The sequence below is a fragment of the Synchiropus splendidus genome, chromosome 18 (genome assembly GCF_027744825.2).
Source record: "Synchiropus splendidus isolate RoL2022-P1 chromosome 18, RoL_Sspl_1.0, whole genome shotgun sequence".
In the NCBI taxonomy this organism is placed as follows: Eukaryota; Metazoa; Chordata; class Actinopteri; order Syngnathiformes; family Callionymidae; genus Synchiropus; species Synchiropus splendidus.
Genome location: NC_071351.1, coordinates 9,407,807 through 9,435,450, shown reverse-complemented (window position 1 = coordinate 9,435,450; position 27,644 = coordinate 9,407,807). Strand labels below are relative to the sequence as shown.

At 41.6% G+C, this 27,644-nt stretch overlaps 5 protein-coding genes across 24 annotated transcripts in view; 1 reads left to right on the top strand and 4 right to left on the bottom strand.

Annotated features, from left to right (window-relative positions):
- Positions 1-4,107, bottom strand: part of kif1b (kinesin family member 1B) — a 40,637-nt gene extending 36,530 nt beyond the window's left edge. For all 19 annotated transcript variants that reach the window (XM_053850353.1, XM_053850369.1, XM_053850355.1 and 16 more), the window contains exons 1-2: positions 3,865-4,107; positions 2,652-2,804 (exon numbers count right to left, since the gene is read on the bottom strand). In XM_053850353.1, coding sequence (XP_053706328.1) covers positions 2,652-2,757 — 106 coding nt within the window. In that variant the 5' untranslated portion in view covers positions 2,758-2,804; positions 3,865-4,107. The remainder of the gene's footprint in view (positions 1-2,651; positions 2,805-3,864) is intronic.
- Positions 4,108-4,710: 603 nt separating this feature from the next.
- ube4b (ubiquitination factor E4B, UFD2 homolog (S. cerevisiae)) lies at positions 4,711-17,713 on the bottom strand. 2 transcript variants are annotated; one of them, XM_053848297.1, is made up of 29 exons: positions 17,446-17,713; positions 15,408-15,627; positions 14,736-14,871; positions 14,405-14,492; positions 14,110-14,254; positions 13,713-13,935; positions 13,081-13,551; positions 12,764-12,877; positions 11,932-12,073; positions 11,533-11,633; positions 11,290-11,404; positions 10,991-11,074; positions 10,855-10,911; positions 10,152-10,268; positions 9,986-10,084; positions 9,795-9,908; positions 9,494-9,692; positions 9,233-9,371; positions 9,045-9,144; positions 8,767-8,894; positions 8,500-8,598; positions 8,178-8,413; positions 7,974-8,100; positions 7,759-7,903; positions 7,397-7,531; positions 7,126-7,317; positions 6,771-6,945; positions 5,800-5,946; positions 4,711-5,578 (listed from the first exon to the last, which is right to left on the bottom strand). In XM_053848297.1, exons 1-29 carry the CDS (start codon positions 17,467-17,469, stop codon positions 5,517-5,519), a joined length of 4,134 nt encoding a protein of 1,377 aa, XP_053704272.1. In that variant the 5' UTR covers positions 17,470-17,713; the 3' UTR covers positions 4,711-5,516. The 2 variants fall into 2 exon arrangements, with proteins under 2 accessions (XP_053704272.1, XP_053704271.1); XM_053848296.1 differs by lacking the exons at positions 12,764-12,877; positions 13,081-13,551.
- On the bottom strand, positions 17,708-19,801 carry rbp7a (retinol binding protein 7a, cellular). The gene is made up of 5 exons (XM_053848305.1): positions 19,599-19,801; positions 19,398-19,514; positions 18,584-18,762; positions 18,313-18,414; positions 17,708-18,225 (listed from the first exon to the last, which is right to left on the bottom strand). The coding sequence occupies exons 2-5, from the start codon at positions 19,468-19,470 to the stop codon at positions 18,166-18,168; spliced, it is 414 nt and encodes a 137-aa protein (XP_053704280.1). The 5' UTR covers positions 19,471-19,514; positions 19,599-19,801; the 3' UTR covers positions 17,708-18,165.
- Positions 19,802-19,998: 197 nt separating this feature from the next.
- nmnat1 (nicotinamide nucleotide adenylyltransferase 1) lies at positions 19,999-25,243 on the bottom strand. The gene is made up of 5 exons (XM_053848303.1): positions 25,171-25,243; positions 23,406-23,710; positions 22,402-22,585; positions 21,080-21,204; positions 19,999-20,823 (listed from the first exon to the last, which is right to left on the bottom strand). The coding sequence occupies exons 2-5, from the start codon at positions 23,518-23,520 to the stop codon at positions 20,423-20,425; spliced, it is 825 nt and encodes a 274-aa protein (XP_053704278.1). The 5' UTR covers positions 23,521-23,710; positions 25,171-25,243; the 3' UTR covers positions 19,999-20,422.
- Positions 25,244-25,322: 79 nt separating this feature from the next.
- Positions 25,323-27,005, top strand: lzic (leucine zipper and CTNNBIP1 domain containing). Its single transcript, XM_053848304.1, has 7 exons — positions 25,323-25,503; positions 25,670-25,787; positions 25,856-25,991; positions 26,077-26,175; positions 26,258-26,353; positions 26,496-26,571; positions 26,641-27,005. The coding sequence occupies exons 2-7, from the start codon at positions 25,687-25,689 to the stop codon at positions 26,694-26,696; spliced, it is 564 nt and encodes a 187-aa protein (XP_053704279.1). The 5' UTR covers positions 25,323-25,503; positions 25,670-25,686; the 3' UTR covers positions 26,697-27,005.
- The last annotated feature ends 639 nt before the right edge of the window (positions 27,006-27,644 follow it).

Below are 27,644 nucleotides of genomic sequence, written 5' to 3'. Positions count from 1 at the left end.
GATCCTATCGCATGTGGCGGCCCTGGTCTTACTCATCACAGGTGGCAGGAACAGAACGGGTCGGACGACAATGCTGTGAAAAGCTGCCGAGGCCTTGCACAGTAGTTTACTTTTGAACCGGATGAGAACTCCTCATAACATGATGAAACAGACAAACAACACAAGCTTTCGATAGAAAAGAAAATTTCAGACGTAACCTACTGCTCGATAGTATTTTTTATTTTGCGTTGTCACAAACATTTAAACATGGCCATCATAAACCATCTCTCTCCTCGTGATAAGGTCAACGAGAGACTGGAGGAGAACTGCATCCAAAGGGTGAAGGTTTAATTGATGAGCTGACCTTTGAGTTGCTCAACCAGCTTGTCAGTTAGCTGACACATTACTTCAAAATAACTGTCCACAAGGCAGATGGATTACCAAAACTATCCTCGACAGGAGGTGCAGAACAACGGCAGTTTGTTTTATAACATGAGATGTGGGCTTGAAATATTGCACAACCTGCTTTTCTGCAGATATGTTGACCATCTTTGGCCATGCACACATCACAAGCTGCTCACTGGTTCAAGGTGGAACATAACAAGCCTTACATAACAGCAGAGAAGTATGGAGGAACCCTAAGCATTCATTCTCACAAGGGTTCATCATGCCATTATTTCGCTTTTAGAGCATAAGTCTGAGGCGTCACCGCTTTATTATGACATCAGCTCTGGTACGTAAAAAGAGCTGCTCCTGAAAGAAGACTTGTTTTTAGCCAGCCTGCAGAGACTTGGACACTTTTCCTGCTTTGTGGATAATCAATTTACTGCCCTTCTTCTTCACCCCCACCCTTGACCACTCACAATGTGTGGTGAAAAGTGGGGACAGAGAGAGGAGGGAGAAGAGTCGAGAACACATCCTTCCTTTGCCCCAAGCTTTCTAGTTTTCTTTGTTCACGAATCTCACACACGACAACATCTGCCCTGAAGTGACAGACAACAATGAGAGGAGGGTCACGGCCACAGCCACACATCTGCCCTACACTCCACAACTAAGCAAGCGTTGCAAAATACGGCAAATGTTGTTGATAGTCATGTTGGATGAAGAGGGCAACTCTGAAAAACCCCATTTCCAGAGAGGCAGTAACAGCAAGTGACATGTTCTGTCTGGTAGTTAGGCCTTCATAGGACAGGTGAACACCATCCTTATGTGACTGTCCTGAGCATGCAAGAATGCCCTGATGATAAAGCATGGCTGCCTGCCAGACCCCCTTTCTGCTCCGCAATCTGCCAATGCCATTGGAAATAGACAGTGCTGCTGCAGCCTCCTCTGCTCACGGACTTACTATTAAAGCAGCGCATATTCCTCTGCTGTTCTGCTACAAAGCACATGGTCACCCCGGAGCCACTCTAAATGATGTCGGCAGAATGAAAATCTCAAAATATGGAGTGGAAAGTCATGGGGATTTTCACAAAGACCTACTCTGAGGAAGTGAGAGAGATAGAGCCTAGTGAGCCAAAACTAGCTGGATCCTTATGGAATATCCACAGAAGCTTTGTATTAGGCGACCAGTTTGAATGACAGGCAAAAGACAGGGAAAACAGAAAACTCACATGGTGCTGGACCACCAGTTCTTCAAAATCTTAAGTCAGGTATGCTAGTGTTCATCGGTCATTCGGAAAAACAAAACCACATTCCACCGTTGCTGATGACTCACTGTCACATGTGAATCGGACTATGGAGCTTATTCAGAACTTCTTTGTCTCACCAGACAGCATGCGACAGATTCCACCAAAACTATTTTTGTGAAAGCTTTTGTCTCGATTGGAAAAGAGGCATGATGCTATCAAAATGCATTGAATGTAACCTACCCATTCAAAATGTGAATGCCACGTATAAAGCAACCCTCGTGAATCATGAAATGAGAGATTAAGATCAGTCTGCCTTACAATATGACAAACAAAGCTGGCGGTGTATAAAACATAAATGGACACAAATCCGGAATAAAAGCCTGCTGACATTAGCACAGCAACAAGATTCAATTTCTGAATTAGGTTTATGCGAATTAAGAAGGTGTCATGGTAACAAAACAACCATTTGCTGAGTCTGCAAATAAAATTACTTTCAGTCGCTTGCAGTGATCTTAAATGCCACTTTCCCTTTTCACACTGCAACTACTCCAGTCTACAAAATCATTAAAAAGTAGGTTAAAATGACCGACAAGGATTTATATACACACCAATGGAGTAATGCCTTTTACAAGCAATGGAAGAGACTCTAAACGAACCCATAAACTACAAAGCCACTGGTTGTTAAAACTGAAACACAAACGGACATGATTTGAAAGAAATGTAAGCCTATTTAAAAGACTAGTCTGCGACCCTTCAGTGTCCAGCTACCAACTCAGCATTTCACACAGACTAACTCCCCGGGCATGCAAGTTCCTTTCAAAGGCGGTGGAAGGAATTTCACTCTGTAAACCTTTCGCATTGAGACCGCTTGTCCCCCAACTGTTCCACTATTCAGTTTGCTCATTCTGCTGTTCTCTGCAAGAGCCCTGGAGGAAGGACATGTCTCTGTGTGTGTGAAGGGGTCGGTGAGAAAGGGGGGGCTGTGACAGACACACCAAACTTTCCCATTCCAAATGTTTCGTGTGCTTGTTGGACCCTTACTTGTTGTGTTGCCTTGCATCTGAATGATACATTTTGATTCTTTGCTTGTTTCCCGAGAGTTGAATGGCCGGACCCGGACAGCAACTTTTACAGAAGCCCCTGACATGTTGGCGGTGCAGGACGTCTCCAAGTGAAATGGGTTTGACGTCACCCCTTTAAGGAAACAGACATAGAACTGATTATGCTGGGATTCAACTGGAGACATTTGTCAAAAACAATAACGCAAACAGGAGAGTAAATATTTCTCTCTTTAAATAAACACATCAATACCAACAAATGATAATAGCCACATGTTGTTAGCAGTAGGTTCACAAAAGTAATAAATTGCCCCAAGAAATCATGGTGATTTATGCATGCACATGACAGTTTATCACTTATTTTCTTGTCTTGTGGTGGCAGGGCCTTTGGACATCTGTCTGTATACACACTTCACAGATGAAGTGCTTGAAAATCAATTCCTTATATTCTACATGTATACATATAGTAGAATGGTTAGCTGCAATGATGCTTCTTTATATTTTTTTATTATAAAATATTATTTTTTTCTGTCGTATTTAAGCTTCAGCTGGTCTGGAGTTTTACCTCCAAGTCACAGCACAGGCTCATATTTTCCACGTCCTTGCAGTCAGCCATTCCTGCTACAGCATACGCCCATGAAATTCTATCTGCCCTGTTAGCTTTTGGTTCACGGTGGGAAAGAGCTGCTTCACCCATCGATTCCACCACATGCGCAGAAATAATAACCCATTAATGTACTCCGAAGAACACAACGGCTGATTTTTAGGGAGTCGGCTGGTGCCCTGTCCGGCCGAGGCGGTGTTGATGCGGGCAGAAGTTGGACGCCACATCCATTTCCAGAATCTTCATGAATGAAATCCGTTGGTTCGCGACGTGTTATATATTGTCGATTGGTGGCAAGTCGTGAGGAGACATTAACGGCTATGACAAGTGCATGTGCGGTGTCAGGTGTGAGCGATGTCCAGAGCCACAAACGGCACCACAAACACCACAATATCACCGCCAGCAACAAGGAATATGCAGTTACATAAATATATCATGGAGCGTTTAAACTAGCGCTGTTAGCTAACTGGGCTAATTCGGACGTGGCGAACGACTGCAGACAACTCCGCGCGGCTGGTTTGTAATATCATTGTAATAGTCATGCAGTCGTGGCGTTTATCCGTCACGTTAAGTTTGTAAATGTTCCACCTACCTCTGGAGACTCTCGCCGACGCTGGTACCTGGCGATAGCGGCGGCGACTGTGAAGCTAACGGGCGTCAAATGGGATGTTTGTGGATCAGAATCTGCGTGTAGCTAAAAGTCCACTCCGGTGAAAGACGCCCATTTTATCGCTTCGCTCCACCAAATAATCCTCAAGGAGTAAGGTTCCCCTGGAAGATAAAAATACGGATGTTATCCGCTCACAAGCGAATGAGGAATAGATAAAGTGTCTTGATTTACCGAAGAGATTACGTCAACTCCCCGACTGCTACGTAGACGGACAGGGCGAAGAGCCAATAGCGAGGGAGCTCGTCGTGACATACATGTGATCCGGCCAATGGTGAGGCCAGGAAATGTGACATGGGTGGAGGCTGTGTTTTCGCTCTCGTGACGCTACACTGCAGGATTTCTCTCGAACCGCAACACCCAGGGTCACCGGAAGAGCGACGCCTAGCGGACATCAGCGTCAAACACACAACACTGTCGGATGTGAGATACTTGAATAAGGGTGAATTTAGTGGGCAAGATGTGGAAGTCATGCTGTTGTATTATACTTCTATCACATACCGGTTTTATTAGTAGTATTTCTCACACATTTATGTACCTTTACACTCAGATTACAAACTAGGGGCTAGTGGAAAATGAGATCATAAAACGACACATATGAATGAGTCTTACCCTGCCACTGGGAAGCTGAGAAAACGAGTCACAGCAAGTACATAAACAATATTCCACAGCCACAAACTTGAGCTCAAGTCTCTGCTGATCCATGAAGACTGAGAAGTTACTTAAAATACCTCCAAAGTTTGGCATCAAACAGTCAATGACAACCCTTAATGTAATGTTTATCATCTTTTATTCAGCTTAAAATCCTAGCTTTTAAAAACAGTAATGTCGTAAGAAGAAACAATGTCATGTACAGTCCAGTTCAGCAAGAGCGAAGTTAGCTACAGTGTGACTTGAAGGAGACCACTTCCATGTTGGATGATGTCATGACTAGATAGCATTACTGTGGGCCATGTTACATTCTCAGGTAAGCTTTGCGTCTTCCTCTGTTTGACTGGTGACTTGATTTGAACCACATTAATCCAATGACAATATGTGACAGGACGTTATTTATCATCTGTTTAGTCACATTCACTACTCAAAAGGTCTTAGGATTAGCTGATATTAGTTGTATGCACTTATCATGCCGACTTGGCTTGCCGAATTGCTTTAGCAAAAACCAGGCAGATACTCCCAAATGATGCCCTAAGACACGAGAAACAAAGCCAACATAACCATTAAAAAACAACGCAAAAAGATCAATCACAAGTGTATGCATCTTGCTGGTGAACTTGGTGCAGCATGGTAACCAAATATCTAACTTATTAAATATATGTTAACATTTTGACATACGCATATACACAAAGTTCTCAGGGGGAAAAAAAACTCAACTTATGACTTTATTTTCTTTTTAGAATGAGGGTAAAAGGTCTCGGAGTAAGGGGATAATAGATGAAAAAAATAAAATAAAATCAGATCTTTTTCAAATTCAAAATGTTTTGTGTTGAGTCGTTGGGAGCAGTGACACTCAATTCAGGACATTATGACCAGGTCCTTCTCATGATGATTAGTAGGCCAGACATGGTGACTTGAGGCTCTTAGAGTCGTCCACCTTGTTTTTCCCTCATCCAAGCATGGATCCTCTCCTTCAGCTCAGGAACTGTAACGGGAAACATCAGATTGTGAAATAATGCCAGAGTCTCTACTCACTTTACATGTACTGAATTTCTGACTGGAAAAGCCAGAGGTGTTTCGGCAGGACTTTCACAAACCGAGACATTAGACTATACACAGAGCTGGTATGTCATGCATAGTGGATGCTATTATGGTCAGAAATTCCTGCCCGACATGTCAACAAGGGTGTAAAGTCACACTCATTACCTGACTCCAACATGCTCTCTGTAAGCGGCTGCCTGTTGAAGGGGTCCGTGGGGGAGTTGAGCAGGTGGCGCAGGATGATGGATCGATCCATGATGTTCCCCGAAGGCAGCATCACAGGGTCAGTCATCAGAGTGTCCATCAGTGGGTCTGTTGGAGCAGTCACATTTTTCCCCACTTGAGCCAAGGTGACAAACCCTCTAACAGCACAGTGAAATCTATGCTCATCACATACAGTCACTCGACACAAGATCTAACTCTGACTTGAGCTCCGAACTGCACAGTGTTGACTAGCAAGCAAAAAAAAAGAATTTAAAAATGGTTAAAATGTCTAGAACCCACCTAAAATACTGGAGACTTTATTTTCACAATTGGAGCAGTTTACAAGTATGAGTCACATTTCATCCAAAAGGTCATAAAGTCACTGCTGCAGTCCAACGTAGAAATTTCCAAAATAACCCCAGCCATGAAAGATTTTAACCATATGGAAATCTGACACCCGCCTGCTGAACGGCACGCGCTCCCTCTGGCTGGGGTTCGTTGGCAGTCATATCAGGAAATCAAAGGAGGTATGTGGGTCTCATCCGAGATTATATTAAGTCTCCGGTTATTGGATAGCCTCCATCCAAGTGTTCTATACGACCCCACAAGCTGCTAAATCCCTGGCAAATGTCTGGAATTTAGCAGTAACACAGGCGCTCGACGATCCTGTCTGTCTGCACTGGCTGACCTCAGGAGCACTGGTGTGCGACCGACTCTATTAGCTCCAGACAGTGATGGACCTTACTGAATATTAAAAGTACCCACCCAAATCAAGTTCACTGTATTTACCTTTATTTTCATTTTACTTCATTTACTTCTTCATTTTCAATATAATATTCACTATTTTGTTTCCAATTGACATTAATATGACTGCACCGTCAAAGTATAAATATTTTGTCAGGGTAAAGTCAAACACAAGAGCATGCACCCACCTTTGAACTCATCAGGTGCATCGCTGTAGTCCATTTCAGACTGGGAGTTCTTGGCGACTATTTCTTCCACCTTCTCAGATAGCAGCTTGAATTTTTCGATGGCTATGGAGGATTTGATTCCGGCTTTCCTCATCTTTGATATTACCTCTTCAAAGAGCTCTCGGCTGTACGACCGCTGAGCAGAGACAACAGAGAGGAGGATTTCTTAAAAGCAGAACCATGACAACAGCCTCAAATTGTAAATATAGTAAATATCAAGTGATGTAAACATGACAAACTCTGATCATACTCTGTCATCCCACACAAAATTTAGAATTCTGAATCACAAGCAAGTGAGAAAGTAATCAAAAGTTACCTGATCGTCCGCAATCGCTTTTGCGAAGCGGGCGCAGTCGAGCTGCAGGTAGATGTCGGTTAACTGGTCTAAAAGCTTTTTTGGCTCAAAACCGTACTTCTCGGGGTTCTCCACCTTCAGGTCTCGACACTTGGGCCCACAGAGCTGCTGGAGGTTGAAGTTCAGCATGGCAGCCAAACGGGGACCCAGCTCCTGAAATGAGAAGACAGATTCAGTGAGTTAAATACCGTCAGCCGATGCAGGATTAACAGACTGGATCACTGACACTCACCGGCCTGAGGAAAGGCTTCTGGACCTGCTTGGTGAGGATGTGGAACATTTCCACTGTCTCGGTGGCCAAGGCCAAATAGGAGCGAGAGACTCGCTCATCCTGAGTCAGCTGAGATTGGCGGCTCTGTTGTTGATCCTTAATAACAACAAGATTTCCTCAAACCATGACATAATACAAGTAAATATATCACATCTTCAGTGAAGTCCTAGGCCATTTTGAGCATTTACTCAAAAATGCAATTTAATAACATGAGCTTGAACACGTTGCATTTCTTTAATGCAGTTGTGAGGTCTAATACTCTTGTGGCCATTTAAACCCCATACCGTGTTTGTCAACAATTTTCATTTAGAAAAAGAACCAACCCTCGGAAGCTGGTCCCACTGCTCTTTGTTTCTCATTTCTTCTTGAACTTCATGTATACGCTTCAGGGATTCAAGGCTCTCGTCCAACAAAAAGGTGGTGTCGTTGATCAGCATGTTGATGTAGCGCACAAACTGTTTGCCAGAGCTGGAAAGAATTCAGACCACAGACCATTAGCTTCAACCTGTCGACCAACACATTCAAACATTGAACTTACTTGAACTCTTCCATGAATGTTCCATGGTGAGCAATGTTCTGCCAGAGACTCTTGAAGATGGTGCTGATGTGGTACCGTATGGTGAACTTATCATAAAACTCACTAGTGGCACCGGTATGTTCAACATCTGAAGGGTATGTCAGAAATAGGTTACAGGAAGACATCAACTTGTCTACTATGTATTATGTTGACATGAGAGTTTACCTGTGTAGAATTTCATCAGGGCGGGCACAAGCTGTTTGATGGACAACGGATGGTTCTCCATCATCTCAGAGAATCTCTGCGTGCGAGGCTGTACAGCCGGGTTAGTGACAAAAAGCACTTCTACCAACTTGGCGATAAGGTAGGGGTTCCTGATGTAGTTCTGACTGCAGATGAAGACCACCAGAAAAGTGACAATGTCTTGAACACAAGGCTCATATAGGACCTGGGGGGCATACCTATAAAGAAACAAGACGATGCTGAGTACCATTGGGGAAAAAAAATGTGTGAACAAGTGTAACACTTGACAGAATAAAGTACTTACTGCACAACAAACAGCAAAAATTCAGCCACATCTTCGATATAGAACTCAGGCAGAGCAGCAAAGCTTTTAGGAATCTCTGGGTTCAGGGGCAGTGTGATGCTGCAGGAGAGATGAAGAAACAATATTAGAATACACAACTTAATATGCATGGCCATCAATCATATTTTCTTGACAAAAGAAAAAGCCCTGCTGGTTTGTGATATCACTTGTGCTTTACTTCTACGATGTGTGCACTGCACTAATGTGGTGAGTGCATTCTAGACTCACTTTGGGTATGCTGGGTCCACCATGCGAAGGATAAGCTGAATGACAGTGCTGTAGAACTGCAGACATCTGCGGAGCAGGTTCTCGTCCAGAAGGCCAACGTCAGCACAAGCTTTGGCTCGCACAAGTTTCTGACAGCGAAAGTCACACATTGTTAGCATCATGTTGCTGCAAATATGCGGTATTAAAACACATTTTAAACACATTTTTTGTTTTATTTACTCAGAGATTGTAAGAAGACATCATCCTAAAGAAAAAAGGAATGAGAGTTTTGGAGCTACCTTAAGCTGAGTTTTGCATCGCTTGAGCATCTCCCTGTGTCTACTGGCAAGTGGAGAATCTTTCCATTGGCCTTCACTGTTTTTCAGCTCCTCTACGGTCCTAGAATATACATAAAGAACTGCATTTTGAACCAAGAAACCTCTCCTCCAGAATGACATGACCCCTGCCTTTGTTCAAGCATTTGTACCTGTTGAGCTCACGAATGGCCCGTAACCTGCGGATGTAACGCCTGCAGCCCGGCAGAATGGACAAATGGTGTGTGTGCAGTGTGAAGAAGAAACACTCTGTGGGGAACTTGGGCTCTGAGAACCTGCTCGGGTCTTCGTCTGTATACAGAAAGAGAGGATGATTGGTGTGCATGATTGGTTACCGAAATTTAATGCCAAACTTGTTTATTTCAAGAACAACGATGGGAAAAAAAAACAAACTATGTTTCAGGAGAACTTACTCAGCTCAGTCAACCAGGTCTTCAGTTCCTCCATTGTGGCTTTCAAACGTGTCTCCTCATGACTGAGGGCAAGGCGACAACGAGGATGGAAAATGTAGTAGGGATCAACAGTCTCCAGCTTGATCTTCATGCTCAGTTGTTGCAGCACCCATAAGAAGTTGAGCATAAAGCCGTCTGTAGACACCAGCTTATCATCTGTCTGAATATAATTCGGGAAATATTAGCGATACTTAGTGACAGGAAACACCGTTGCCCTTATTGAATTTGTTTGTTGAGCACATGGATGAAAAAGAGAGCTCACCTGCAACTGGGCTTTTTTCACATTGTAGTTAACTAAAGCTGCCATGTAATTGAGGGCTAAATCACGCGTCTCTCCATTGAGAAGGATGTTGTGAAGGATCTTAAACAAATCACCCTGAAACATAAAACAAGAAGGAAATTAATCTTGAGGCAGGGGAATAGGATGCAGTTAGGTTGAGGAGGCTGACTCACTCGTGCAGACTCCAGGTAGTGTTGCAGAGATTGACTGACCACTCTTGTGTTCTCCATCGTAATGGCAGGGCCGGAAAAATACTTGTCACCGACTTTCGTCTGAAAAAATACATATATTCATGGAATGTTCTCTTTGGGTTGCTTATCCCTTTTGACCCTGACTTACATCATCCTCAGCAAAGACAGAAAGGCTGAAGAAAGCTCCCAGATATGAAAGTCTCTGGATCTCCCTGCCACAGCCAGGACTCAGAGGTTTCGGACACCACAGAGGGATTGACGTCACCTGTGCAGGGCAAAAAAATGTTTTAAAGACTGATGGGAGCAAATACCTGAGGAGAAGAACACCGGAATTCGTTCTCACAAAAGAATCCATGAAAAAAAAAAAAGAATGTAGCACAAAAGCACAGTATCACATTTTGGGAGAACAAGTGATTTCAGAGAACCATAAAAACAAAAACTCTGTAATGTGCTAAATAAATAACAGTTTAATAATCTTATTGATAAAATATTAAATGTAATATTAAATAAAAAAAACATTGTGTCCTCAGCAAAGCAGAGCCAAAAGAATACTGAGTAAGTGATGTCTTTCACAGAAACTGCAGAGACAGGAATGGTCGCCATGGTAACAGCACACAACAGTTGCCAAGCTCTCTGTGTTCCAGGAATCAGCGAACAAAAGGACCCTCAAAATAAAATAAGAAATGGTCTCATGAATAGTGCTTTATTTACCCAAACCTTGTGTTGCCTATTGCAGAGACGTGTGATTAAATAACAAACAATACATTTTCTGTCCACGAGTTGGAAAACTTCATCAATTGAAAAATCCCACAGAAATTATTTCACTGTAACCTGATCAACTGAACACTCACCAAACTGCACACTGGATGAGTTTTTCCAAATTTGATCTCGCAAAGTTCAGCTAATGCCTGAAAAGTAAGAATAGTCAGAATATAGTGAACCAATTAACAGAATTGAGTTTTGAACAAGAGCAAGTCAATGTCTTACCATGAGAGGAAATTTAAAATTATCACTGTCGAAGGAACATTCTTTCACTGCCAGAGCCAGCCCTTGGAGGATAGGAATGAAGATCTGAAACCAGCATTTGTGATATGTCAGTCAAACTTATTTTCTGCTCACAGATAAGACTCTAAATGTTGCAGAATCTGTATTCATCTCGCACAAGGATCTGGCATAGTGCTTCCCACCAAACATGTATTCCATAGAGGCTTTAAGCCCACAAACAAAATGGCAATGACAGTGAAGACAGGACTTTCTTGTGAAGTGAAGGAAACAGTAGCGATCACCTGTCGAAAAACCTCTTCCTCTTGGTGGGTGATGCGCACCAGCTCCTGAATAAAGCCATACGGAAGATTCCGACAGAGCATATAAGGAACCAGAAGGGACTGCTGAAGGGGGCTTCTGCAAGTTGGAAGGACAGATGCATCATTTTTGTGAGAGAAGAGCGATAGTGCTGTTGCCATGGAAACTCAGAAATGAACGAGAACAGAATGTACAAAAACACAAGGATGGAAGAGAAGCTTCCGTACCGAGGTTGGGTCAGGGCACCTTGCAAAACCAGGGCAACATGGAAAATACACTGAGAGCGGATGTTGCTGAGAAGCTGGCTCACATTAGGTTGGCTACACATCTGAGGAGGGGAACATAGGACATAGATATTTAGATAAGTTAAATCACAATGTCTTCCCACTACAGACCCAAACTGTGTAAATGCATTGTAAAACACAAATTACTGATATGGTTATAGACTATAAATAACTTTACAAAACTCTGATATAAACTCAAACACACAGTAAAGCACACACGGAGTGCTTGTTTATCATCTATCTTGGTGGGATGTTATTAGTACAAACTATTTCATAACTAAGTGTTTCTTGATCAAACAAAGTGTTTGTTGTTTTTATGGTAACATGTTGGCTTCACATCACCTTGGGGGCTTTTCTTTCCTCCATGCCAACACTGTCAAAGCGTTCGATGAGGTAGTTCAGCATCTCGGTTTCTTTGCAAGTCTCAATAGTGAAGCGGTCGCTGGTTGAATCACTGGACATTCCCCCTCCACACGCACCGAGACTGTAAAAACACAAAGACAACGTTGAAAAAGAAGAGACCACTACAGTGATGTTGCCGTACTCAAGGGACCTGAAAAAAAAAAAATGTCGCACAAAATGATCAGCAACACCTTGCATGAGTTATTAAAAAAACATGATTAGTACATTAAATGTCACTTTAAAAAGCCATCAACGGTGAGAGAGACCCACCAAACCGCGTGAGCTAGCTTTGAAGCAGAAAAAAAAACGTAATTACATTTGGTGTTTATGAAAGCAGCATAGGCAAAGGACACAACCCCTCTGCCCCAGGTGACAACTGAACTCTACAGCTGAAGTGAAAGCAGACTGGACACCACGCTGTTGTATAAACCACTATAAAACTTAATTCTGCCTTGCTTCCTGGAATGAAGAGAGACTTTTAAATCATGAAGGACAATAGAAAGTACTATTGCATTTCTTCACAATGAGACTTCTAATTTAAAAATCCCTGTTAGTTTAAACAACAATCAATGAGTTCCACACCTAACTGAATGCAATGCTGACCAACAGCTGCTATATGGAATATCATACACAAATCTATGTTGGCACCTTTTTTCCCACTCATCTGAGCTGTTAGTTGTAGTCTTGCAGGTACACTGATACATGCCAGTCAAGAGCAAGCTTCTATGTTTGCATAAATGAATGCACACGCACACACCATGCCCTGGTGTACCTCGAACCAAACTGAACATGTGAAAAATCCTCCTCCTCCTCCTCTTCCTGAGGATCTTCATCACTGCTATCCTGAGACATGTCAGAGAGGGCGAACAACAGGAGCGACAGGGAACTAACAATGTGAGGAAAAAAAAGGATGGAGTGAGAAGCCTCTGAGGTCTAACATAAATAGTTTCTGGATTTTCTTAGACATTCAGTAATTCACTTTTTAATGCTTTTAATTACCAATTACTATATCAGTCTCTATGGGTATAATTAGAACTCAATGTTTGTTTGGAAGTCTGCATGCTGTCACACTTCTGAGCTTTCAAATACCTAGATGGAGGCATCCTGGAGGCAAAGGCTGCCTGTCTGGCACTTGTTCTGGGAGAAGGGGGTACCATTTGAGGTAGTGTGGAGGAGGGTATCGGGCGAGCTGCGGTTGGACTTATGGGATGGAACTGGGGGCTTGGCGGTGGCATGGGAACCGGGGTGTTCGGAGGTGCAGAAGGTCCTGAAGGACTAGGAGGTGGTCCGAAGAAACTTAACGCTCTGGGGCTTGGACTAGATGGCAAGGCGGCCCCCCAGTGAGAAGTGACTGGGTAGGGCCGATAGTGATGGGAGATGGGCATCGGAGCTGATGGACTGTGAAGAGTGTGTCTTGAAGTGGAAGGAGTGGAGGGGCTGGGAGCAACAATGAACTGTGGCGTCGAGTGAGAAGAGGAAGTAGAGGAGGAAGAAAGTGAAGGTGTGGTTGTCTTGGCTACATCCATAGTCATTGGGTGAGGGCTACCACAGCCATACAGACTGGAAATAAGAGACATGAGGAAGAAATGAAAAGGGATAGAAAAAAACAAGAGAAAATATGCCTTGCAGCAGTTGCAATTGCAGAATATTGATGGAGAACAGAGAGAGGCCGAAGAATCTCACCATTATTGCAGGGTCAAGCAATAATATCAGACACTTGCCTTGACAGAGAGCTGGCACCAAAAGACCCTGCACCAGGGCCCATGGGACTGCCACTTTGACTGGGGGGCTGCACCAGTGTCAAGCGGTGTTCAGGAGCTTTGGCTGCGGTAATTGGTTGAGAAGTGGCCGTCAAACTGGCAAAAGGGTTGTGGACACGTGACTGGGTGGACAACAGGACTTCCATCAGGATCTGGCCGATCAGGTCTTTGAAGTCAGAGTATACTGCAAAAAAAGACAGATTAACGGTCAACCTCTATTGTGGAAGCACATCTCCAGCTTGTGTGGCTTCATGATGTAGTACTAGCTGGAGCCTGTTGAACTTGAGCAAATGTGAACATTCAATTGTAATGTTTATCATAGTTTAGTTACAACAACAGTTTAGTTAAAACAACTTGCCATCCTTTGGATTCTGGTGAAACTCTGTAGCCAGTGAGGGGAGAAAAATGACATCTCGATCCTGGTCCTTCCACGATACGCGGAGGATCTTACAAATAAGCTGCAGAGCCTGCTCTTCAGAGACATCAGAGTTGGTGGAGGATTCCTATGTGAAAATAAACGTATTTCAATCAAACATTGCCACCATAGCTTTCTGTAAACTAACCATCTTTTATACATATAAACATTTACTGACAGTAAAATTGCAAAAATCTGTTCATTTAAATACTGAATAAAAGCACCATCACCAGTTTACCTTCTCAGTCAAGTTCCTCTTCTCCCGGCGGTCGCTCTCCTCAACCTCCATGTTTTCTATCCCTGAGTCCACATCCACCTGGGACATGCTGCAAGAGCACATCATCACAAATCACCCATTAAAACCATAACACAACATGTATTCTATGATAAATGGGAAAGAAAATCCGCATTATATAAGTGGGAGGAAATAATTTGCATCCACAATGAGGAGAGCTGAAGCTACACATTTTATTGCTGCCATTGGAGGATGGCATGTGAGACAAAGATGAAAAAGAAAAAATAGATATACATATATCCAAAGTTGACATTTTCTGCTTCTAAGAACCAACCTCTTTTCACATGAGGCAGTGTCAATGTCCATGCTTTGTGATCGGGACAAACTCTGAGACTGAGTTTCAAGGCTGTTTGAAGGCGAGCTGGACAGCGAGCTCACACCTTCGCTGCTTTGACTGCCATACACCACTCCTGAAAAAGGATTGAGTCGAGTAAAAAGAAAAAAAAAAAAAAAACATGTCGGCAAAAGATTTCACAACTCCATCCAGGTCAACTAGGCAATTGCTAATTTATATACATGATAATGTCAATAAAACCTTTATTGCTAAGCTGTCAATCCCTTTGACTGACTTTATACTCATAAACAGTTAATTATTAAACCAGATATAATTATTTGCGAGACACCTTCACAAGACTTAAGACATTTGGATAACCACAAACCATCTGGCAGAACCTCAAAAATGCAAGTCCTTGAGATATTTGTGCTTGTGTCTGTCAGTCTCGTGGACAGGTTCCAGTTGACTAAATGTCAATGTCCCACAAACAAAGAGCATTTCAATCACGTAACTGCACAGCTGAAGTGAAGGATGTTTACTTTCAAACCATAAGGTTATCCTGTAGCTCACTTGACAAGTAAAACTAAACTTGAAGGCGCAATCCTGGAATCCGTATTGTTTTATCAAAAACTATGAAGTAAAGAATGATTATTTAAAAGACCGCTTGCTCACCAGAGGTGCCCATTGGGGAAGTGGCAGGAGTACCACTGTGAACATTAAGCCCCAAGGATTGAGAGGCAGCTGGTGGTAGGGATTGGGAAGTGGCACTTGAGGGTCCGGGTATGGGTCCAGGAGGGGTCTCTCTCTGTGGGGATGTTAGAGGTGTACTGAGGGGGGTGCCTGGTTGTGAGGTCTGGCCCCCAGCTAGCCGAGCCAGTCTCCTTCTGCGGATCTAAAAGTAAAGTATTGAAGTTGTCAGCAAGTCATTAAAACAATGTGCACAAGGCAATGAAGAGTGTGCCAACAAATCCAAAGATCATCGCACCTCCTCCACCACTCTGAACAGTTCCTAAAACACATAATTGTTGTTCTATTATAGTAAGAGTGTAACAGAAAGTCACACAATCCGGGGAACATCAAAGCTATGAAATCCAAGTGGCAGCTATTAAACGCATTGAGACCAGCCCCTGTCAGTGCAAAGCAATAATGTAACAAGTTAAGTCACTTGAACACTTGCTTCCCCACACTGATTTGACTTCAACAAGACAACATATATGTTTCAAATTGGAATGAGTTGCAGCTGCGCAACGGGATATTACAATATACCACATAGCATATATGTACCGATGATGATGACGGTGGTGAAAAAATAGCAGGCATGTATTCAAACTTTAATCCACCGGATGCCTAATCGGTATAAGACAAGCAAGAAACCGACATAAACAGTATTCTTAACAACAATAAACAACATTTTTTTCTGTCTTTCCTCCATATAATTACATTTTTCAAAAGAGTATTATAATGGCAGTAGTTTCTCATTCCAGTTCAGGCAAAGGCAAAGTGATTTAAATACGATGAAATATTTAGCAAAGGCAAAATATGTATAAGCACACAAAAGCGTTTACAAAAAGCAAGATGACTTCCTGGTTTTGTACTTCTTGATCATGATAACAAAGGTACTACACAAACCGAAACAAAAAGCGTTGCTGTCCTAGGTTTCAACCAAAGTCATTTGTAACATATTAAGGGCACATATTTAATATTTTAATTTTAGGTTTGAGCTTAATAGACAAGAATTATACTCATGTATTGACAACCAACAAAACAGATTTCTGTATAAGAACACAGTTTTCTCTTCATTCTGATGTGTCTGGCAAAAAGAAAGAAAATCTTGTGTACATTTATAGTAGTATAGTGAAAGTAAAGCCAATAAAACTAAAACACAAACAAATCAACAGACCTCTTCACATAGTTGTGCCGATGTCATGATTTGAATTTGTGACTGTCGTTTATCATCAATTCATACATCAGTCACACTGTCCGTCAAATAGCGAATTTGAGGCAAGAAATGCTCACAAGTGTGAACTGCAAAAGATGTTCTTTTCCCAACGATATCGTTTTAATACATTATCGTAACGACGGGGTACTTTTTGACGGACGTTGGTGTTGCATCTTAATAAAACAAACACGGATGGGTCGTTGGGGCCCACCGTGTATTGCACAATGGTGGTCTGCCCCTGGATTTTATGCTGAGTCGCTTCCCAAGCTAATTTTCGGCACCTGGCAAAACTAATGCGAGCAATGTCAGTTTATACACCACAAATAGGCCAGAGGAAACAGCCACTTACACGGAAACCATACAATATTTTTTGTCAATTCCAATGAAAACATGTCACTGTTTGAGAAACAAGTTTACATCATGCTAAAGTTAGCTTAGCTCCAGACTCAACGCTAGCACCAGATAGTAAATGAGCGAACAAAAACATTAAACCAATATTATGTATTGTAAAAATGCAAACTTCTTTTAAATGCGGTACCAATAAGTGTGGCATGAACAGTAACGAGCAATTTTAAGTAAGGTCGTTCTCTCAGTAAAATGATGAATAGTGTCGAGGACGAATTTTCTCGTAGCAGCCTATGCTAGTCTGTTAGCATCAACAAAAAAATACGCTGACATCGAAACCAGAGTGAAAGAAAGTATCAACCACAGGACACAAAATGTACAGCGCGTACTCAAACAGATCCAACTGGATTTAAATCTAAAGTTTACCTCGTCTGCGCTTAATTCCTCCATCGCGTCCAAGTTAGCTTTATATTTCAACTAAACATGCATAGTCGATCCACAGCAGCCGATATATGTCAGTCTTGATTGTCGGTGGGGTTAAAACCGCGACGTAGATGTGTGACGGTCGGCGAGGATAGGTCGAGCCGATAAACCTGTCGTTTGCAGGTTTTTATCTCATGAATGAAACAAAAAGAAAAGTGCCTGCTATTACACGTCAAAATACAACAGCAGCCATTTTGGTTCTGGATCATGTCACGTGACGAAATGGGAGGAGCCAAGACTTCTGTTTATCTCTTCATCATCTTTGATCTGCGTCAGAAATATTCAATTTGGAAGAACAATTCTGAATTCTAAATACACTGTCGCATCCAATAAAAGTGTCAGAGCCGAGACTGGTCGGAACTTGATCGCACAAGACTTTGCGAAGTCAACATTTTATTGATGTAACTTAAATAAGTAGCTCTAAGTTGAAGAGCAAGAGCATCTGGTGCAAATAACACAGTTAAACAAATGAAAATGTGATCAGTTCACATCCACATAACAGAGTTTCGCAAAAAAAAATGTACAGCAAAATACTAGTCATCGTTCAAGCCCAGCTGTCGAGACCAGAAAAGCGGTGCTCTGCTGACACCTAGCGCTGAAACAACGCACTATTCAACCCAGTTGAGCAGCTTCTTTCCATCACAGTTATTTTGGATCCACCCCTCATTCGTTCACATTTTTCTTGAACACTTGCTGACACACTTCTCCTTCACAATGAAGCTCCTGGAAGTAAGAAAACACAAGACAAATAAGCACACATTGAAAAAGAAACATCAGATCATCATCATGCATCAGATCGCTTTGTTGTACCAGATAGAGTTTGTCCTCTTCGATCCAGTGAATCCAGCCCCTGCTCCTCTTCTCGCCAGTCTGAGCACATACTAGCTTGTCTCCATCCCATGTCACCAGCGACTATCACAGAAAGCAGTGACAATCCCAGCCACACAAAACGCACAACCACACATATATATATATATATATATATATATATATATATATATATATATATATATATATATATATATATATATATATATATATATATACATACATATATAGATAGATAGTTAAATAATGTCACCTTCACGTGTCTGTTGTCCAGTCCCTGTGTGAACTCTGCAAAGTCTTGCCCCACTCTGAAGGAGACCGTGTAGTTCCTGAAGGTGCTGGTGGTCTTGATGATGTACTGGTCTCCCTTCTGCTCGATCACCTTCCTCAGCTTCAGTTTAAGAGCGATCCTCCTCAGGGGCGGGCTCACGCCTGCAAGGCATCCATGTTTTGGTGACGGAACACTCGAAGAAAAGGAATGCTCCTGGCTGACACTTGAACCAGTGACACAACGCTGATCCATCATATGAATATGGTAACCGAAATCTTGTGGGAACAAAGCGTTATTTTGAAGCAGAAGCCTCATAAAATGGTATACACAGAGTCTCTGGGGGGTTGAGGGAGCTCATTGCAACGTTGCAAATGCAGAAACAACTGTTTGAAACATTAAGACACTGCAGCCTAACATTCTCTTGTCAAGACTGGAAAGTGATAGTAGTTTTTATTTCCTTCTCTCTTTCTTAGAACATTGATGCTCAAAGCTATCAGGTTCTGGAGCAGTACACGTGATCTGAATGTCCCACAAAAGAGCTCCACAAAATGTGATCCAACATAAAAATGTTTTGGATACATGCTTTTTTTAAATTCAAGATCTCAAAAGCAGTAACTGTTCCTGTCTTTGCCAGGCAGATTTCCAAGCTTGGGTTCAATTCATGACAAGTTTGCAAGCAGTAAACTCTTGAGGTGGTCGAACTATCTTTACGCTCACTGATAGTCATGTGTTTGTTTGAGAAACTGACTTAGAAAATGCAAAACTTACTGAGTACTGATTTATCTTGTCAACTCACCCAGTGCCACCATGTAGCCCTCAAAGTTGACATTGCTGATCATATCCCATGTTCCGCAGAAGCTTGTCAGCATTTTGGCGGGCTCCTCTTTCACTATTCTTCAGTTAGATGGTCCAGCTTGATAAAAAAAAAAGGAAAAACAATGTGCTTTATATTTGCAGGTTTATAAATCAGACAGAAGACAAGTGGGTGTGTCCTCACCTGATTCGCCATCTCCTGCGAACCGTCCCTGCAGAGCACCAATCCAGTCTGACTGGTCCCACAGTTCTTCAAAATGATTCATTTCCTTGTGTGTTCATGGGGTTACATGCGGGTGTCAAGAGAGATTTGGGGTACAGTATAAAGACAGACATGAAATGAATGTATAAATTCCAAGACAACCTCCGCATGATGAAACACAGTTAACCTGACTTGCTTCAACTCCAGTGCATTTGAAAGGCCTGAATGAAAACACCTATGAGCTCTGTCTAACATTTTACTCAACATTATTTTTCATCTGTGACTTCATCACATTGTCCTTCCTAAAATTCAACAAACCAAAGCAGCATCATTCCCCTCCATTATCTGAGGGTTCAGACCATATTATTCAGACACATCACCAACAACTCGGTTTCATTGGAGTTCTTTTAATACGTCATATCACAGCAGTCACGTTGAAGAATCTGCATTTTTCGCAGGCTCTGTAAGCTAATCAACTAAAAGCGCCGAGCACTGTTTGTAGATCAGATCTTCTCATCTCTAATCAAAGGTGTCGAACAGTCAGTGTGATCTTGGGGACAATGCCTCTCAGGAGGAAATGCAACTCTTCCAGGATGAAAAAACAATGAGAACGAAGGTTTTGCCATCTCTTCCCTGAGCATACAAAGAACTCGCTCTTGTGATGGGATGTGAACCTGTTTACAGGAGAGTCAGTCATACAAATATTTAAAAAAAAGATCCTAAAAAGCTTGTGCATTTCTGCAAAGGCACCCGTGAAACATCAACTGTTGTTACACAGCTATTAAAAGGCCAAGTATTTTTGACCTTCAGCTGGCTGAACTCTCTGTGTATCTCTGGAGTGGAGCCAGAAGCACTTCAGCATTTCTCTGGTCACTCTCAGCGTTGTAGAGGTGATTCTCTTTAATGTAGTTGATCACGCTGTCAGGGAGCAGGTAACGCACGCTCTGACCTCGCCGCAGCGCCCGCCGCACGTGCGTGGCCGAGATTTCGTTGGTCACCCATTCATGGACGACGTGGATGTTCTTGCGATATTTCCACAGCGTGTCAGACTGGTGGACGAACTTGTGAGGGTCACTGCCAGCGCGGGTGATGCACACCAAACCGAAGTGGCCCACTATCTCAGCGATGTCCTCCGGCTTCCACAGGTTAGGGACACCAAAGGATTCCAGCATGTCCCCTCCGCACAGTAACATCAGTCGAGGATGATCTGAGGAGAATAAAGAACGACAGTCAGCAACAGAAAATCCCTGTCCAGTTCAGAAAAAGAACATGCCCAACATTTTGCTGTGCATGCATGAAGTGCATTAAAACAAAGAGTGTAGATGAAGCGTCTGACTGTCAGCGCCACACCCAGGTATCTGCACCATTCGGTGTGTCCACATGAATAAATGGAAACAATAGGAGTCGGACTGGGTGTGCGGTTTTGCATGCATAGCCTGGGAAAGGAAGGGAAAATGTAAGACCTTGGCTTTTGTTTTCAAATGAGCTCTCGTATTGATTATCCTCAATGCGCCGCTTCTTTCCATAGTTGACAGTGTCCACTTCATCATAGTTGTCCTCCACATCAAGCAGCTGTTGACTGTGATGCCTGAAGAAAAAGAACAATCATTTTGCTAAAACAAATATCAGGGTTTGTTAAAGGTTATTGTAAGCAGTTCATTTTAAAATTCAGTGTAAACATAAGAATTAAAAAAATGACTGTCACACTGTGAATTTCATGTCATCCAAGCAGATCAAGCTCAACATTTTCGTGTCACACAAAGCCATCAGTGATTCTTAACCTTAGGGCTGAGGCCCATGGTTGGGCCGCGAGCGCCGCCTAGAGGGCAGTAAGGAGTTTTTTGTTTTACACCTCTGGGCCATGAGGGCTGCGAAACGCTCAGTTTCAATACACTTGCCACACATGGTGGCAGTAGTGTGTGATTGAATTGACTTGACAGAAGCAAATTTGTGATAGCTACCAGCTATGAAGAAGTTCTTGAAAAAAAAAAAAAAGATGAGAAAGTGATGGCGCCCCCAACAGTAAAAACTGTTCACCCTGTTGGAGCAGTTTTATGACAATACTTTCATTTACACTTTACTTATCTTCTTTTGAGCTTGTTTATTGTTTCATTATATTTATTTTATTCAGAATTATATTCAGGCCATGTTTCCATTTTTTTTCAACAGTTTGAATCGGTGGCTTTTTTCCTCCTTTTTTTCTTCAGTAAATTTGATGAACATGACTTGCACCTGCGTCTGCTGCTTCCATGACAAATATCTTTGCACTGGTTTCATGTCATTTCACATGGTTTTAGTTTGTTTACATGTGTGGTTATTGAACACAAATGAAATAGAGACATCACTGACCTGTGCAAAGGACACAAGGACTGTGACAAGGGAACACACTAAACTGGGGAGAGGAGTAGGTGTTTCTTTTTCAATGATGATTCATTTATTTTGTTTTGAGTTTCTACCTTGCTTCAGCCCAAATGAGGGTTTTACCTTTTTGTCATGTATTGTCATCTCGTGCTTACTATTTATGTAATTAAAAAATATTCCAACTATCCTGTTGGATGCCCTTTATTAGTCCCACAGTGGGGAAATTCATTCATTAAAGATAGAAGCATTATGTCTATTATTAGTTTTGGTTTATGGAGGTTTTTTTTACATATTCATCCATTGAAGAACGCATGGTAATTACTCCAGTCATATACTCATCACCAACTTCAGGAAAACACATTGAAACCTCAGCCTTACTGACAATGCGTGGAAGTCCTGGAGCTTTCTTCTTGAAATAACATACCTTACTACTTTAACAGTCTCCATCCACTCCTGTTGCGAGCTCTCCCAGGCGTCCACACTAATCCAGTCTGAGTGTTCCACAGCCAGTCTCGCCATTTTTAAACGGTGTTCGGCCTCAATCAGGCCCCTCTTCTTGTAAGCATCTCCGACAGCAGAGATGATGCCCTTCACCACCTTGTACCGACCTAAAATAGGAACAAAAAACACTGATCTTATTCAGAATCAGAAGAGAATTTATTGCCTTGGTCAGTGGGGGTTCACCAACTAGGAAAGTGCGCCGAAATAAAGTGCTGAAAATAAAATAATAATAAATAATAATAAAATAAAACAAATAAAATAAAAAAGGCTGATCACAAATGTAACTGTCTGGCAGCCAAGAAGCTGTTCCTGTGACAGGAGGTTCTGGTCTGGATGGACCGTAGCCTCCTGTCAGAGGGAAGAGGAACAGGATGAGAAGGGTCAGCTGTGATCCGACCTGCATGTCTCTGAGTCCTGGAGACATACAGGTCATGAAGAGGTGGCAGGCTGCAACCGATCACCTTCTCAGCAGAACACACGATGCGCTGCAGTCATATATCAATATCAATATCAATACTTGATAAAACAGGGCTTGTAACATGGACTCATTCTCTGTCCAATTCATGACTTAAACAACAGAACAGCAATCCCACTGTCTACCGTTCAAATGTACAGCCGGGCATCATATAGTTCACATGAGCATAGAAAAGAACAAAACTCAAGTTTCTCAATTGGGGATGCAACACTAACATAAAGACATATCTGCATATCTCCAACATAATTCACAAGCAGTGAATAAACAAACCTTCCAAAATGAATATCATACCAAATGACCATGTCAGTTCTCAGTCCAGCTCACTGGACAAACTCTCCTGACAGTTTCTACTGACTGTAATCCTGATATGACTTCAATATAATATGTCCTAGTCAAAGATGGAAGGACCATGTCTGTGGTTTGGCGATCAAGAAAGAAAGTGAAGGTGAAACCTGTTTCCTCCAGATGATCCCGAGCCAGCTCGAACATCCTCAGGTGCATGTTGGTGACTGGGTTGAAGGAGCCACAAGACAGAAGGACCACCTTGGTCACCCCCCTGTTCTCCATCCTTCACAGTGGGCTCAGTGGACAAACACAAAAGATTCCGAAACACAAACGTAGCAGACTATACAACACCTCACTCGGACTCTGGTGACGGGTGAACTTACTCTTCTGCCAATATACGTGTCAGCTCAGGAGGTCAGCGGATCACTACTGCCGCCTAGAGGACCGCCGTTACCATTACAGTTCTGTCGAACTGACAAAGCGACTTTTACAATGCTTTGAATGGTTCAAATGACCTTTATATTGGGTTATACAGTCAGTTTGTATTCATCATACACAAGATGCTCTGTTCTTACATCCTCGTGTACTGCAAGCGTCCTCAATTATTCTAAGTTTAAATAAATAAATTTTGATTTTAAAGTCAGATTTTACTTTATTTAAAAGTACGTTCACCAGGACCAACGCATTTACAGAAGACATCCATAACAGAGTCATATTTATATCAGTGCTGTCAGTCGATTAAAAAAAATAATCGAATAATTACAGGATTTTGTAATTCATTAATCGAATTTATCGCATTTTTATGTCATATCTGCTCAAGGTCTCCTGATAAAGAATTTGAGTTCTAGGATATTCAAAATTATAGTGCACGACTAATCGATGGAATACAGTATGAGGAGAAGATGTGAAATTCAATTTTTTTTAAATTGGTGAACTGTGCCTCATAAATGAAATCCAAAAGTAAAGGTCACGCACATCCGCAAGCCAGGTGCGTTATTCATAAATGTAAAACACATACAGCAATACAGTGAAATAAATCAAATAAAGCTGTCTTCAAAAATGTAAAACAAACAGCAATATAGTTAAATAAATAAAATAAGGCTGTCTTCAAAAATGTAATACAAATAGAGCGATTCAGTTAAATAAGTAAAATTCTGAAATAAAATAAGGCTGTCTCAAATAGACACTTAGACTTAGACTGAGACTTTCTTTATCCTCATTGCACAAAGGCATATCACTGTATTATAGCAATGAAATATCGGTCTGAGGCCTCCGGTTTCCAAAAACAAAAACTATATGTCCAAAATAAATAAATATCTAAATATCTAGTTTTTGTTAGATAAATACTAACAAAAAAAGAAAGAAAGACAATAAATAAATGCATAAATAATACATAAATGATAATAATAAATGATAACAACAACAACAACAACAACAACAACAATAATAATAATAATAATAATAATAATAGATAAAAACGTAAGCTCAATATAGCAATTCAAAAATGAATAATAGAAGTATAACACGCCTCTAAATGAGGCAAAATGAAGAACCGTTGATACTTTTTTTTCCAATGAGAGCACTAATTTATATACATTAATATGTTCAGAAGCTAAATGTTAAAACACAGACTGCAAGGTGGAAGATAAACATTTCATGCAGAGCGTAAAAATGTAAAGAAAATACCAGCAGATTAGATAAATATGTTAAGAATGCTACGAACATCTTAACGGAAAATGCCAGAATAAATAACAAAAGAATGTCGATATGATGTAAATAAACAAACACGGAGGTCCCATGACACTGAACTGTGACGCAAGTTATTAAATGTCAACATTTTAGAATTTATGAATGAAAACACAACTGCATTGCCGGATGAACAGACCGATTCATGCAAAAAAATAATCTCGGTTTTCTTGTACAAACAGATACCTTTTAAAACGATGGTTTTACGTTCCGCTTCTGACGAATTGGAATCGCTCCAACGGAGTTTGTTTTATTTGGTTTCGTTTCATTCAACGTTCAACTTTGCGTCAGTCGTCATCTACAGTCGAGCAATCTGATTGGTCAGGAGCTACCCGGAAGTATTGCGCCGCACCCTCAGTCTCTGTGCTGCGTTCATGATCCCAAAATAACCCAAACACGTTTGCGAATTTGAACTGCTTTTAAAGTATTTATAGTCCCTTTTTTCTTGACGTTTCTTATCAGAATAATTTGGCCAGTGTAACGTAAGCGATCTAGTGGAAATCGGCACCTATCTAACTGGTAAGTCAACTGGTTGCGTCAGTGTATATTGTACATTTTGACTGAATGCAAGTGCTTTGGAAGTGGACTTCGCTCTCCATACGTGCGATTGAGGATCGAGTATAGTGGCAGAGTTGAGGTTATGTCTCTGTAGCCCGCATCGTAACACGTTATGTGTCTCCTGCAGGTAATTCATTTTTAAACATGGCCTCTCGTGGAAAATCGGAGACGGGGAAATTGAAGCAAAACATGGAGGAGCAGCTTGACAGACTGATGCAGCAGCTTCAGGACCTGGACGAGTGCAGGTGATTTGAAACTGATCTCGTCCTTCATGCTATTGACTGCATCTTCACTCCTCTTTCTTCTCATGCAGGGATGATCTGGACGATGAAGAATATGAAGAGACAAAGAAGGAAACGCTGGAGCAGTTGAGCGAGTTCAATGACTCCCTGAAGAAGATCATGACAGGAGACATGACTCTGGTGGATGAGCTCGGCGGGATGCAGCTGGTGGGGTGACGGAACACTCCATTGCAAATACTGCTGTGACAAATGTGTTCTCATCTGCTTTCTATGGTGGTGGTGTCTCCCCCAGGCAATCCAGGCTGCCATCAGTCAAGCGTTTAAAACCCCAGAAGTCATCCGACTCTTTGCCAAGAAGCAACCGGGTCAGCTGAGGACCAGACTAAGTGAGGTTGGTGTCACTCGAAATTGTGACGTTGTGACTGAATGTTCCATGAAAAAGGCAGGTTTAAGCCGCCTGAAATTCTGCTCAGATGGACAGAGACGTGATCGTTGGGAAGCTGTCACGTGACGATCACACGCAACAGAAACTAGAAATCCTCACAGCTCTGCGAAAACTGGGAGAGAAGGTGAGTCACAATCATGCACAACATGCCGTCGACTTGTGACTTGTTGCTTTGAACACACAATGCCCGGCTGTCATGAGGCTAGCAGGCTCTAAATTCCCCTTGAAATCTCTTTCTGTTCCCAATCCCGGCACTTTTCCCACAGCTCACAGCCGATGACGAAGCTTTCCTAGCAGAAAATGCGACAGCAACACTCAGTCAGTTTGAGAAAGTGACTGCCGGTGAGCAAAACCTTTATTTTTTTTCCTAATTTGAGAAATTGATATTAAAACAAAATGCATTTCCTTCAGGATCGGAGGCTAAAATAATGGCTCTGGCCTGTTCTGGAGTGAAGACAGAGGCGTAGTGAGTTTTTCAAGGAACAATGGTGCCAAACGAAGAAAAGTTTGTAAATAATAGGCACAAGTGTCTTAGCTTTTCCACATGTTTTTATCTTTTAATTGTTTGAATGTGTGTTTTATAAAGAAAACTATTTTTATTCTTTTTTTTTTTTCAGCTTCGATGCAGTTGTTACTGCACATTCTTAGCTGTTCTGAAAACTCAATCAAGTCTCATTGAAAGTGTTATTTTTCCGTCTGTTTGTGATGTTTGATGTGAAAACAAAGTGTGCGACTTTATATCCTGTGAATTCACTAAACCTGAACTGTGATCAGCATTTTTGTGAGACTTTTAATAATGGACTGAAATAATGAAAATGGAAAGCTCTGCTGAATTTTATTTGTAAAAGAAGAACATAAAAAAAAAACTCTTTGTGAATGAGACCGGAAAAAAAACAGTGAACTGTAATTCTTATATATATAAGAAGGAGTTTTCAGAAAGCGTATTGCGAACAGAATCTATTGCTTCATCAATAATTTAAGACATTATTTATCTAACGTGACGAATGTATGTGGTGTATAGAAGTACAGTAGGTCACATAAAGAACAGAAGTTGTGAATCATCTCAGAAATACTTTAAATCGACCATTTAATGGCGTAAATGCAATCTTATTATGAACCACTAGATGTCAACAGAAGATCAACAAATCATACGTTAAACTAATAAATAAGACCAGAAAATAACGTACGCCTAAAATACTTGCATCATGAAAAAAATGTATATTATAATTATAATAAGGTCTTTAAAAGTATGAGGTGCAAAAAACAGTTAGCTGAAATGTGTTTTGATGACAGCAGACTTTGACTTTTAAGGTGAAGTCATGGATAGATGCATATTTGTAGGCTTTAACACTTCAATACTTACATAGATCCATCATGACAACCTGCCTAACATTGTGTAGATCCTCCTTATCTGC